This window comes from Tachyglossus aculeatus, chromosome X1 (genome assembly GCF_015852505.1).
Source record: "Tachyglossus aculeatus isolate mTacAcu1 chromosome X1, mTacAcu1.pri, whole genome shotgun sequence".
Classification (NCBI taxonomy): domain Eukaryota; kingdom Metazoa; phylum Chordata; class Mammalia; order Monotremata; family Tachyglossidae; genus Tachyglossus; species Tachyglossus aculeatus.
Window position 1 is genome coordinate 21,810,615 of NC_052101.1, and position 13,919 is coordinate 21,824,533.

General features: G+C 44.1%; 1 protein-coding gene across 6 annotated transcripts in view; it reads left to right on the plus strand.

Moving 5' to 3' along the window:
• FBXW11 (F-box and WD repeat domain containing 11) overlaps window positions 1-12,763 on the plus strand; it is a 142,496-nt gene extending 129,733 nt beyond the window's left edge. For all 6 annotated transcript variants that reach the window (XM_038772349.1, XM_038772352.1, XM_038772348.1 and 3 more), the window contains 4 exons: window positions 1,257-1,367; window positions 3,834-3,912; window positions 7,132-7,318; window positions 10,163-12,763. In XM_038772349.1, coding sequence (XP_038628277.1) covers window positions 1,257-1,367; window positions 3,834-3,912; window positions 7,132-7,293 — 352 coding nt within the window. In that variant the 3' untranslated portion in view covers window positions 7,294-7,318; window positions 10,163-12,763. The remainder of the gene's footprint in view (window positions 1-1,256; window positions 1,368-3,833; window positions 3,913-7,131; window positions 7,319-10,162) is intronic.
• The last annotated feature ends 1,156 nt before the right edge of the window (window positions 12,764-13,919 follow it).

Genomic DNA, 13,919 nt, shown 5'->3' on the forward strand with positions numbered 1-13,919 from the left:
TTCTCTGGGCCTCAGCTCCCTCATCTGTAAAATGGGGATTGAGACCATGAGCCCCATGGGGGACAGGGACTACGTCCAACCCGATTTGCTTGTATCCACCCTAGCACTTAGTACAGTGTGTGGCACACTGTAAGCACTTAACAAATACCACAGTTATTATTAGTATTATTAATCTTAACAATGAATAGTGTGCTTAGTGCTAGGGTGGATCTAAGATCACCAAATGGGACACGTGGCATCATTCATGTGTGCTCTGTCTTTCTCTCACTCTCTTTCTCTCTCCCTCTGGCCAGCTTTCTTCCCCCTGGGGCAGTGGGCACAACAACAAGTAGGCCAAAGTGCCTGCAGAGGAGCATAAGTAAAGGCCATTCGTGGCCAAAGTGACCCCAGCACAGTGCCAGTGTTATGCCACCCCACCCTAGTAATAGGAATCTATTTATGAAACCCCTATTCCACCAGCTCCCCGAGTTTGATTTGGGTCTGTTGAACAGCCTCTGGGCTTCCTGAATTTCTCCTGCAGTTCCAGTTCACAAAACTTAATGTTTGGCATTGTCCTTACCTTGGGACTTCCCCCTCAGATGAAATCACAGGAGGGTTAATGAAAGATCCCCATTTTTTAGATGAAGAAACGGAGGCACGAAGAAGTCACGATTTGCCCAAGGTCTCACAGCACTCAAGCAGCAGAGCTTCAAGACCTGTGCTCTTTCCACTAGTTCATGCTACTTTTTTTTAAACAGTGCTATTTGTTAAGGGTTTACTATGTTTTAGATACTGTTCTAAGCGCTGGGGTAGGTACAAGTCTATCAGGTTGTGTGCAGTCCCTGTCCCACATGGGGTTCACAGTCGGAATCGGAGGGACGAGGATTTAATCCCCATTTTGCAAGTGAGGTAACCGAGGCACAGAGAAGTGAAGTGACTTTCCAAAGTCATGGAGCAAGCAATTGGCAGAGATGCGATTTAGAACCAGGTCCTCTGGCTCCCAAGGCCCTTTATTCTTCATTAGTCCATAACTCCCGGTTACCAGATATTGAGAAGGTGAGGGAAGGGGGCTAGAATGGGATTTTACAGCAGACTGCCTCAAAGGGAAATATGCTGGAATTGTTTTTCCAGATTCTAGACTTGAGCTCACTGTGGGCTGGGAACGTTTCTACCAACCCTGTGACATTGTACTCTCCCAAGTGCTTAGCAGTGTTTTGCACACAGTTAGCGCTCAATAAATACGATTGATAATTGTCTGTTTCTTGGTTTATTGTAAGGCTATGGGATATTGAATGTGGGGCCTGTTTAAGGGTTCTCGAAGGCCACGAAGAACTAGTTCGCTGCATCAGGTTTGATAACAAGAGGATTGTAAGCGGTGCCTACGATGGGTAAGTATTCCAGGCTGATAACTGTCTTGTTTGCCTCCCGTAATCACGTCCCGAAAGAGAACCCACTGAAGATATCATTGCCTGTCTACCCAAATGAAATCGTCGTGTGACATGTGTTTTTCCCTGTACTACAAAGATCCTTGGGGTCAGAAAGCCTGAGAGTGATGGGTAATTTGTGGTGGTTAGTAAGTGACCGCAGAGGCGTCCAGATATTTCAGAGGCCTCCAGATATAGGATGTGGAAGCCCTCGGGGCCGCTCTTCACCGACACGGCCCTCTCCTGGTTCCTCCTCCTATCTCTCTGGGTGCTCCTTCTCAGTCTCTTTCAGAGGCTCCTCCTCCGTCTCTCACCCCCTAACTGATGGAGCCCTCCAGTGCCATCCCTCAAGGCTCAATTCTGGGCCCCTTCCGTTCTCCAGCCTCACCCACCCTCTTGGAGAACTCAGTCACTCCCACAGCTTCAACCACCATCTCTACACAGATGAGTCCCAGATCCACCTCTCCCTCCCTAGTCTCTGTCCTTCTCTGCAATCTTGCATTTCCTCCTGTCTTCAGGACGTCTCTACTTGGATTTCCCGCAGACACCTCAAACCTAACTTTTCTAAAACCGAACTCCTCATCTTGCGACCCTGTCTTCCTCCAGGCTTTCCCAAAGCTATCATTCATTCATTCATTCATTCATTCATTCATTCATTGAGCGCTTAATGTGTGCAGAGCACTGTGCTAAGCGCTTGAGAAGTACATGTTGGCAACATCTAGAGAAGGTCCCTACCCAACAGCGGGCTCACAGTCTAGAAGAGGGAGACAGACAACAAAACATATAAACCAAATAAAATAAATAGAGTAATAAATATGTACAAACAAATATACATATATACAGGTGCGGTGGGAAGGGGAAGGAGGGGGCTCAGTCTGGGAAGGCCTCCAACAACACCGGTATCTTCATAGCTATCGATAACACCGGTATCTTCCCTGACTCATAAGCCTGTAACCTTGGTATTAGCCATGACTCATCTCTCTCATTCAACCCACATATTCAATTTTTTGTCATATCTTGTCTCTTCTACTTTCACAGCATCACTGGGTTCTAATCCTGGCCCTGCCACTTGTCTGCTTAACTTCTCTGTGCCTCAGTTACCTCATCTGTAAAATTGGTCTTAACAGGAACTCCGTCCAACCTGATTTGCTTGTAGCTACCCCAACATTTAGTACAGTGCCTGGCACATAGAAAGGGCTTAACAAATACCACAGTTGTCATTTTTATAATTAATAAATAATCATAATAGTAATAAACCCCCCCCCTCCTCTCCAACCGAACTGCTACTGCTAATTATTCCCCCTTCCTCCCAAGCCTCCAATGGTTGCCTGTCAAAAATAGACTTACCTTCAGCTTGCTTTCTCCTTTCTTAACTCAAATAAAAACTTTGAGTCTGTAGGTTTTAATTATTCATGCTGTCCTTGTCCTGCATTACTACTGATTACCACTGATAACCAGTATGTAATAATAGTCCAACTTGTACTTCCCAAGGGCTTAGTACAGTGCTCTGCACACAGTAAGCGCTCAATAAATACGATTGAATGAAGTCATACACAAGACTATTATCATGAGTAATGTCATATCTGAAAATAAAAGACAGCTGTATAGTCATCCTTTTTTAAAGATGGCACTACTCATGATAATAGTAATAATGGCATTTATTAAATGCTTATTATGTGTTAAACATGGGGCTAGATACAAGGCTATCAAATTGGATACATGATGGTGAAAATCCAGCTTATCCCCATTGTCCAGATGAGGAAAATGATTGAGGTCCCATTCTTGCCTGCAAATGTAGCAGAAAAGAGTTTCCTTTAATGTATGTTAAAGTCAATAAATACTCACTATCTGGTGATGGAGCATAGTGTGCAACAATGAATCAGGTTTTTTTTTGGCAGAGGGTGGAGGGGAGGTGGGAGTCCTTTCAAAGATAACTTCATGTCTTGATAAAGCAAGTCCAGAATGGTTAACAGAAAATTGACTTGAAACTGCCCTTTAATTAACTTGCTAATCCCACCCTCCCTAATGGTAATAGATTTTTTTTCTAATTTTAAGATTTTTGGTGTTTCTAGACTGTGAGCCCACTGTTGGGTAGGAACTGTCTCTATATGTTGCCAATTTGTACTTCCCAAGCGCTTAGTACAGTGCTCTGCACACAGTAAGCGCTCAATAAATACGATTGATGATGTAGTTCCAAGGTAGATCTTTAGTTTGTTCAAAGCTACGGGAGCCCGAAGTCAGAGACGCAAGCCTTTTTGCAGCATCCACTTTTAGTTGTGAACAGCAGATCAACAGGGAACTCTAATCTTACCAGGAAAATGCTGTTGTTTGCATAATTGTCATGGTGTATTTTCTACTGTGTTGGAAACTTATATTGCCTTTGGTTAACTCTGGAGTGTAATTTGTGCTTTCATCTGTCTCCCTTTGCAGGAAAATTAAAGTTTGGGACTTGCAAGCTGCTCTCGACCCTCGCGCTCCGGCAAGCACGTTATGCTTGCGTACTTTGGTGGTACGTTCTCTGGGGTCAATCGGGGGAATAGAGTTGCGCGTGCCTTCCAGAAAGGACGACTCTGCCGTTCAATAGTTATCCCGTCCTTCAGTTCCTTAGAACGGGGCTCACGAGTGTAGTCACCAGTCTGCCGGTTCTGAAGGCGGAAGAAGGCTGTTGCCTCTCGGGGCTGAGAAGAGGAGATGTCGATCGCCGATATGGACTTGAGGGTTTATGTACTCTGACTTGAAATGAGAAATCACTTTGACCGTGCACAGGCCCGTTGGGTTTTACTGGTGGATTTTACCATCCCTTAGCTAGCCGAGTTATAGCAGCAGTAGAGAGCTCACCTCCTCCAGGAGGCCTTCCCAGACTGAGCCCCTTCCCTCGTCCCCCTCTCCATCCCCCCATCTTACCTCCTTCCCTTCCCCACAGCACCTGTATATATGTTTGTACATATTTATTACTCTATTTATTTATTTTACTTGTACATATCTATTCTATTTATTTTATTTTGTTAGTATGTTTGGTTTTGTTCTCTGTCTCCCCCTTTTAGACTGTGAGCCCACTGTTGGGTAGGGACTGTCTCTATATGTTGCCAGTTTGTACTTCCCAAGCGCTTAGTACAGTGCTCTGCACATAGTAAGCGCTCAGTAAATACGATTGATGATGGCAATAGTAGTGGAGTTGTAGCAGTAGCAGCAGCATTTAGTGAGTGTCCCCCTGGTGCGGTATGTAAATAATAAAGAAATAATAATAATAATAATAATGGCATTTATTAAGCGCTTACTATGTGCAAAGCACTGTTCTGAGCGCTGGGGAGGTTACAAAGTGATCAGGTTGTCCCTCAGAGGGCACACAGTCTTAATCCCCATTTTACAGATGAGGTAACTGAGGCACAGAGAAATGAAGTGACTTGCCCAGCTTCCATTCTGACGGGGGTTCCAACCTAAAAGTACTTACAATTCAAAGGATCAGAGTGGTCAAAGTAAATAATTGAGAACACACATAAGCTCCTGAATTCTGAAACAGTGGATGCACTCTTGTTTTATCGCACTCTCCCAAGTGCTTAGTTGAGCGCTCTGCCCACAGTAAGCACTCAGTAAATGCTGTTGATTGATCTTGATTACCGTCACTGGCTGGGGATTCCTGGAGATGCAACAATCGGCTAAACTGGGATATTTTTCAGACCCTATCGAAAGGAAAAAAAAGCTATGGGTTGCTAAATTGTGTTGCTCTTGGGTGTTTCCCTCCTCTGTTGTCGGTTTGTTCCTGAGCTCTGGGTTACTGTGGGTGGTGTCTGTTTAGGAAATGGGTGTTTTAAGTACAGAAGGCTTCATCCCAGTTGGCTCAGGGTGAACAAGGATTGTGAATGGCTAGTGAGGGGTTAAGCTAGTCTTCTTAGATCAGTGCTTGGCACATAGTAAGCCCTTAACAAATGCCATCATTATTATTATTATTATTTTAGTTGTAGGACTAGGATCTCCAGATTAAGAATCCATTACATATGTGATGACTTAGCTAGATAAGTTCCAATAATAATCATCATCGTACTAATCTTATGCTTGAATAGCACTTTTCATTTTTCCAGAACACTTCCACATAAATGATCACATTTTATCCCTGCAACATCCATGAGAGGTCTTTATTTTGCCAAAGCACTGATGATTGGCAGAAAACCAAGGGTGTGGTATTGTGGCCTCTCACTCTAGGCTGACCAGTACTTTTTTGACTCTGATGAGAACCAACCTAGATCTCCAGGGGTTTTCTGACCCTTTTGATCAGCACTAAATTTTCTTTAAAGAACTTATAATCTCTGTAGTGAGCCAACCCCGATGTTTCAGAACATGTGTTAATTGGGAATGCCATTGATATATTGAAACTGGTTGTTTTTTTTTTTAGTTTGTTTCTGGTTGATTTTGAGAAACTCAATACATCTTCATTCATTCATTCAATCGTATTTATTGAGTGCTTACTGTGTGCAGAGCACTGTACTAAGTGCTTGGGAAGTACAAGTTGGCAATATATCGAGACGGTCCCTACCCAACAGCGGGCTCACAGTCTAGAAGGGGGAGACAGAGAACAAAACAAAACAAACTAACAAAATAAAATAAATAGAATAAATATGTACAAGTAAAATAGAGTAATAAATACGTACATACATATATACAGGTGCGGTGCGGAGGGGAAGGAGGTAGGGCGGGGGGTTGGGGAGGGGAAGGAGGGGGAGAGGAAGGAGGGGGCTCAGTCTGGGAAGGCCTCCTGGAGGAGGTGAGCTCTCAGTAGGGCTTTGAAGGGAGGAAGAGAGCTAGCTTGGCGGATGGGCAGAGGGATTGGGGGCATTCCAGGCCCGGGGGATGACGTGGGCCAGGGGTCGACAGCGGGACAGGCGAGAATGAGGCACGGTGAGGAGATTAGCTGCAGAGGAGCGGAGGGTGCGGGCTGGGCTGGAGAAGGAGAGAAGGGAGGTGAGGTAGGAGGGGGCGAGGTGATGGACAGCCTGGAAGCCAAGGGTGAGGAGTTTTTGCCCGATGCGTAGGTTGATTGGTAGCCCCTGGAGACTTTTGAGGAGGGGAGTAACATGCCCAGAGCGTTATTGCACAAAGACGATCCGGGCAGCAGCGTGAAGTATGGATTGAAGTGGGGAGAGACAGGAGGATGGGAGATCGGAGAGGAGGCTGATGCAGTAATCCAGTCGGGATAGGATGAGAGATTGAACGAACAGGGTAGCGGTTTGGATGGAGAGGAAAGGGCGGATCTTGGCGATGTTGCGGAGGTGAGACCGGCAGGTTTTGGTGACAGATTGGATGACGGTGAGGATCTTTTCAAACCTTTTCACAAACCCTTTTGATGGTTTTGTGAAACTGGTGCTGTAACAGTTGAAGGTACACTCCCATCCCACGAGGCACAGAATATGTTTAACCAATGCTGCCATTGCGGTCCCATCAGTTTTTACAATTCTCAGTTCTCTGCCTCAAAGACAAAGCTCATGTGGCAGCGAGAGAGTGCCCTTTCCACATTTAATTCCCTTTGCTCATGTTTGCTCAATGAGCCCCTTTTGTATTCACCTCAAAACCGAGAGGTGCAGCCTATTTAACTTAAAATGAGGGGCGGGGGAGACCATTTTGTTTCCTACTAATGGGCTAAATTCCAGTTTGTAGCATTTCAGACAACCGAAGATCCATTTTTGGGGTGTGTTTTCCAATTTTATTGCATTAACAAGATTGTTCTGTGTTGCAGGAACATTCAGGACGTGTATTTCGCCTGCAGTTTGATGAGTTTCAGATCATTAGCAGCTCCCACGATGACACTATTCTGATCTGGGATTTCCTCAACGTGCCCCCCAGTGCCCAGAATGAGACCCGCTCTCCATCCAGAACATACACTTACATCTCCAGATAACAGTCTGCACTTTTACCTGCTTTAGGTAAAACCTCTTTTGATTCTGCCCTTTAGTGCCATGTTGCATTTCTGCCAATTAAATGTAATTGCTTTTGTCGGGGGTGGGCCTTACCAGAGTAATGCCTGAGCCCCTTCCTTCCTCTCCCCCTCGTCCCCCCTCCATCCCCCCATCTTACCTCCCTCCCTTCCCCACAGCACCTGTATATATGTATATATGTTTGCACATATTTTTTTACTCTATTTATTTATTTAATTTATTTGTACATGTCTATTCTATTTATTTTATTTTGTTAGTATGTTTGGTTTTGTTCTCTGTCTCCCTCTTTTAGACTGTGAGCCCACTGTTGGGTAGGGACTGTCTCTATATGTTGCCAATTTGTACTTCCCAAGCGCTTAGTACAGTGCCCTGCACATAGTAAGCGCTCAATAAATACGATTGATGATGATGATAATGCCCATCATTCCAGGTACATTTAGACCTGGTTGGGAGGATTTGCCATAGACCTTTAGGGTTGCTCAGAATTTCTTGTAACGGTCCCGTCATCCGGCTCACACCCTGCTCACAGTACTGTGCCCCTGAGCTCCCTCCCGCTTCCCACCTTCAAATGATCCCACCTCTAAGAGGCCTTTCCTAATTAAATCTCTCATTTCCCCACTCTATGTTCACCATCCCCCCGCAATTCCCACCTCAGCACTTCCTCGTCACCTAACCCCTGCACTGGAACACTTTTGTTCACTTCCTTATGCTCTATTACTTCCTCCTGTTTGTATCTGCCTCCCCATCCTCTAAATTGTAAGCTCTTTGAGAGCAGGGATCATGTCGGAGAACTGTGTAGTACCTTCCCAAGTGCCTCTGTACCCCCTAGGCACTCAGTAAGTGTTATTTATTGATTCCTTATAAATTTTCCATCCTGCACCTGAGGTTGTAGAGGAGGGAGCTTTTCGTCCCCCCCTCCGCCACCTTCCCTCCCACTTCAGAATGTGAGCCCCAAGTGGAACAGGGATCGGGTCAGACCTGATTATCTTGTCTGATGATGATGGTATTTGTTAAGCGCTCACTATGTGCAAAGCACTGTTCTAAGCACTGGGGAGGTTACAAGGCGATCAGGTTGTCCCACAGGGGGCTCACAGTTTCAATCCCCATTTTACAGATGAGGGAACTGAGGCCCAGAGCAGTTAAGTGACTTGCCCAAAGTCACACAGTTAACAAGTGGCGGAGCCGGCATTTGAACCCATGACCTCTGACTCCAAATCCCGGGCTTTTTCCACTGAGCCACGCTGCTTCTTGTATGATGATGATGGTATTTGTTAAGCGCTTACTATGTGCCAAGCACTGTTCTAAGCACTGGGGTAGATACAAGGTTATAAGGTTGTCCCATGTGGGGCTCGCATTTTACAGATGAGGGAACTGAAGCCCAGAGAAGTAAAGTGACTTGCCTAACATCACACAGCAGACGAATAGTGGCGCCGGGATTGGAACCCATGACCTTCCAACTCCCGGGCCTGTGCTCTGTCGACTGCGCCACGCTGTGTATCTAGCCCAGCTTAGCACTGTTCTTGCGTGGCACATAGTAAGCATTTAACAAAGATTATTTTTATTATTATTGCTACTATTATTTTCCCAAGCACTTAGTAGTACATCGTTCTTCCCATATTAGTCACTCAGAAATCCTAAAAGCTGTGCACTCAGCTCTTATGTATATATATTTGTACATATTTATTACTCTATTTTACTTGTATATATCTATTCTATTTATTTTATTTTGTTAATATGTTTGGTTTTGTTCTCTGTCTCCCCCTTCTAGACTGTGAGCCCACTGTTGGGTAGGGACTGTCTCTATATGTTGCCAACTTGTACTTCCCAAGTGCTTAGTACAGTGCTCTGCACACAGTAAGCGCTCAGTAAATACGATTGATTGATTGATTTGTGTCTAGCAGACGGGGGTATGTATTAGGCAAAAGAACCACAGCAAAATGGCAGTCTAACTGCATTTCTCCTGCAACCAGCTAGCTGGTTTATATGGCTTTGAGGATATGCTTGGCCATTTAATACGATGCCCGGCCTTTCCAGCAGCCAACCTTGGAAGGGTCTAATAAATAACATGTAGAGCTCAGTTAAGGGCCTCAGTGTAGTAAGTCCAGATGAAAGATAAGTTGAGGGGTAGCTATCAGGTTTAATTTTGAATATTGGGGGTTAAAATTTAATTTAATTTGAAAATTAAATTACTCTACACTTGAAATTTGGGGGTTTTGTTTTAACTCTAAAACAAAATGCTTCCAAATTTTGGGAGCTCTCCCTGCTAAGGATTCCTTACAAGAGAAGAGGAGGCAACACCACTTAGAGATTTTTTGAAAAAAATAATTGCAATTCTGCACCAATCATATTTTCACTTTAAAGATTCCTGAGCCTGGGAATTCAGTATTAATTATGAGAAGCAGCATGGCCTAGTGGATAGAGCTTGGGCCAGGGAGTGAGAAGAACCTGGATTCTAATTCCATCTCCGCCATTTGTCTGCTGTGTGACCCTGGGCAAGTCGCTAAACTTCTCCGTGCCTTAACAAATACCATAAAAAACATTGTGTTGTACTATATTGCAATAAGATATATTTACCTATCTTCCACACATCCTTTTTTGGGGGCATGTGACCGCCTTACAGTCTAAAATTCTCGCATCCGATGGTGAAAATCCTTGTTTGTTGTGTAACTGTGACACATGCCATTAACGGGAAAGGTTAAGCCACACAAAGCCACCATCCTGCAAAGATCATGTTTTTTTAAAAAAAGTAATCTCTCGTCTTTACCTGGAGAATAATCGCTATTCGTCATCGGGGGAGCGTTTTGTTAAACTTCCACCGTAACTCTTTTTCAGGGTTTCACGGTCATGAACTACTGGATATGTGGCTCTTATACGCCCACATGCCTAAAGATGTCCGTTCGTTCACGTCTAAATATCAAGATGAAATTGGTTTTAGCTGCTGTGTAGATGCAAAACGGCACAAAGCTAAATGAAAAAAGAAACACCAAACGCGCATCCTGTATTTCTTCATCTACTTTGAGAAGTTTGCTACAGTTCATCAGCGTCAAGTAGACAAGAAACCCATCCATCACTGCAATGCAAAATCGAATGCTTCAAACGTAAATTGTTCATATAAACTGGCTTTACCGTCTGTTTCACAGAAGTAAATCGGAAGTCAAGGAAAGACTTGGCCTAATTTATATTGCTTTGCACTTTTGTCTGACTTTAAAGATCAGCATTCTCCAGTGAAATTTGGGTGCCAAACACATGCCCAGAATGTAGAGTGACCTCCCCGAGTCAGCATTCTCTTTTAGACCGCGCAAGCCCGTTCGAACTCAGAACTTGTCGCCTTAGGAGAGTGTGGGGAAAACCGAAGATGTTTCCGCATTGTCTAGTACTATTTTTGATGCTCCTTCATTTCTGCACCAGAAACTGCTCTGACTCTACCGAGGACCCGTCAGTCAGGCTTTTGTTCTCTTGAACTGGTAGGAGAACATTCACCTTTTCTTTCACCCCTGCTCCCTACTCCACCCGGCCCACGTTTCCCCGATGTTTGCTCGCGTACTCTCTTTACACGTGTGCTTGCCTCATAATTTAAAAATCCTGTATAAGCATGTAGATATAATGTACATAACAGCATAGCCGCGAGGCGTGCCGAGTCCGGGGACTCGTGGTCGCTGGACATTGGATGCTTTCAGCTAGCCCCGTGACATTCCCCATGACCGGCTCCAAAGGGTTAATATGAGCTATCTAGGACTTAAAGTTTTTGGTTGTTTTTTTTTTTTTTAGTATTCATAAGTTGTGTTTTTTTTTTTAAATGGGAACTACATTTTAAAATGTACCTTCAAAACTTTTTAAAAATGGAAAACATTTCCGTTCTGTATCTTAGACTCTGTGCTGCAGTATGTACGATCGAGGTACCTTTTTATTTTCATCCTTTTATCAGCACAGGTGTCTTCGAATTAACCTTCCATAGCAGTCAGTCGGCTGTTTGGTAGGCGGCGGGGGGGAGAAAAACCTGTGAGACAACGATCAATTTATTTATATTTGTAACTTTATCCAGGATGGAAGTGTGACCGCATCAGAGGACTCCCATGATTATCATGCATATTTATGGCTCTAGAAATCATCTCTTGTGATTAGCGTGCTGCCACTCAAGAGCAGTTCTTGGGCTGCGGCATTAGCATTTCTCACCTATGATTTTTATTTGCTTTTTAACACATCTTGCGAGGAAGGCCTGCCTTTAATATAATGTGGATGCTTACATTCGTAGCACTCTTCTGTAAGAAAGTAAAATTCACCAAGAACGTATCTTGGGGATTCCCTTGGGTGACTTTAAATGACTGCAGCTTTCAGTGGGATGATTTTTGGTTCCTCAGTTTCAAAACACCCTCAAATGTGCGTGCATGTGTGTGTGTGAGAGAGAGAGGGAGAGAGATTTTTGGTTCTTCAGTTTCAAAACGCCCTTAAAAATGTGTGTGTGTGTAAAATATACAGTTTCCTTAGTTAATTGTGAGTAATATATTGACCCCGAAGTGTCAGCTGGTATTCCTGATTACCTGTAATTCCCTAAGTTCTTATCTGACCTTTTTTGATTTCTTTTTTTAAGCCAGGAATGTCAGTCACATTTAAAGGACCAATCAGTCATTATTCAAATGCAGTGGAACAAGTACAGCCAGCAATCATCCCTCTGCCTGTCATTCTGTTCAAAATGCTTCCCACCACCCACAAATGCTACTAAAGTCCTAATCGTCTTGGCGTGTTTCACCCTTTGCATCGAGGAAGGTGTCGGGATCAATGTGTGTTTTCAAGTTAGGACTCCCTCCTATATGTTACTAGCAATATTTATTTCTTAGAGATGATCGAACCTCAGAGTGCAAAAGAGCAGCATCCATAACCCCAACCGTTTTTGTAAGCTTGACTGTAGTTTGTGAAAGTGGCTTCCCTCCCCCTTTTCACCCTATAGCTGCAATAGGAAACTACGGAGAGGGGCTCTTGCGGCCCTGAAGAGAAAGGAATTGCTTAAAAGAGTGGAGTCCTTTTTTTTTTAATGCATGTATTAAGTGAAGATTCCTGTTTTTTCCTTGGGAGATCATGGTTTTTGAACACGCAGAGAACGTCTCGATTGTGCTCTTCTTAGAACGCAGCAGCGGACTTGGTATCGGCATCCAAGGAGCTCGGACTTCTGGGGTGAATTGGATTCCTCCCCGACGGCACTCTGGACCCCGTTTTGCTAACCCTGATTGAGCAACTGTACATTACGGCTATATTAATGTTTCAAAGCACTGGGATAGTTTAATTCTAACTTGTAATTAATTATGTTTGCCAATGATCTGTTTGAAACAAATTTGTGTATGGACAGCTTCCCGAACCTGTTAAATTGTACAGATATTGTTCATGATCTAAAGCTTTGTACTGTGGAATGTGCTTAATAAAAAAAAAAAAGAGTTTGAATTTTGTCCGGTAAATTGCTAAGAGATGTCATCAAACCAAGTATGAGTATTATGCATTACAGCTAATCCAGGCTTTATGCAACTGTTATTTCAAATACTAATTTAAAATTAATACTCTTAATAAAGTGTTTCTGTACTCTCATGCTCTGTTAAATAATTTTTCCACAAATTCTGTAATGAGTGTTCTGTTTCAGGGATTCCGCGACGAAAATTTGGGGACTCCTGTTTTTCGTCACCTGCGCTGCCCAGCGAGGTGGAAGACCGAGCACTTTGAGCTTCCGTCTCGGTTATTCGCTCACCCGGAAAAAGTTTGGCTCGAAGTTTACGCCAATCCTTTGTGGTCGGAACAGGCAGTGTGACCCTAGTTTTTTTCTCCCTCTTCACGCCGAGCGGCCGACACAGGGCGGTGAGCTGATTGATGAGCCGAAGCCAGGGTTCTGCCCCTTTAATTCACATTTCGGTTGTGTCCATCTGCTTTAGTGCTCGACAATCGATCGATCCATGGGTTTTGAGCGCTTTCTGTACGTTAATGCTTGGGAGAGTATAGCACAGCAGAGTCGGTTGACACGTTCCACTTTTCAGGGTCACTAGTGAAGGACCCGGCTCAGCAGAGGGGGACCCAGGCAGATTCCTTTCTTGCATATTGCGTCGGGAATAAAACGCCCGTCATCATCATCGTCATCAATCGTATTTATTGAGCGCTTACTGTACGGTTGCAAAAATCTCTCATTACCATTTGCCTCGGGTGGCAAACAGGATCAGAGCAGTTCTGCCAATCCCAGCTGCGGTTGTCGTGACGAGCCGAGTGAATAGTCGCGTGAATCGAAACAAGTTGTGGAGAGAAAAATGGAAAAGTTGTAGTTGCCATCTCCATCCCTTGTTAGAGTTAATAGTGAACTGTGAGGTGCTTGATGAAATCAAATGGAAATTCAACAGTGGGAGTAAAATGGTCAGAAGCAAGCTAAAAGTGTTGATCTCTTGCAGCTCCAAGCTGGCTGGGCATGGTAAAGCGTTTACCAATCTGTCATTCATATCTAGTGAGCACCTGCTGAATGCAAAGCCCTGCCCAAAGTACTTGAAAGAGTATTTGGGGCAGTTTCTTTTTTGATAGCATTTATTAAGCACTTGCTATGTGCAAAGCACTGTTCTAAGTGCTG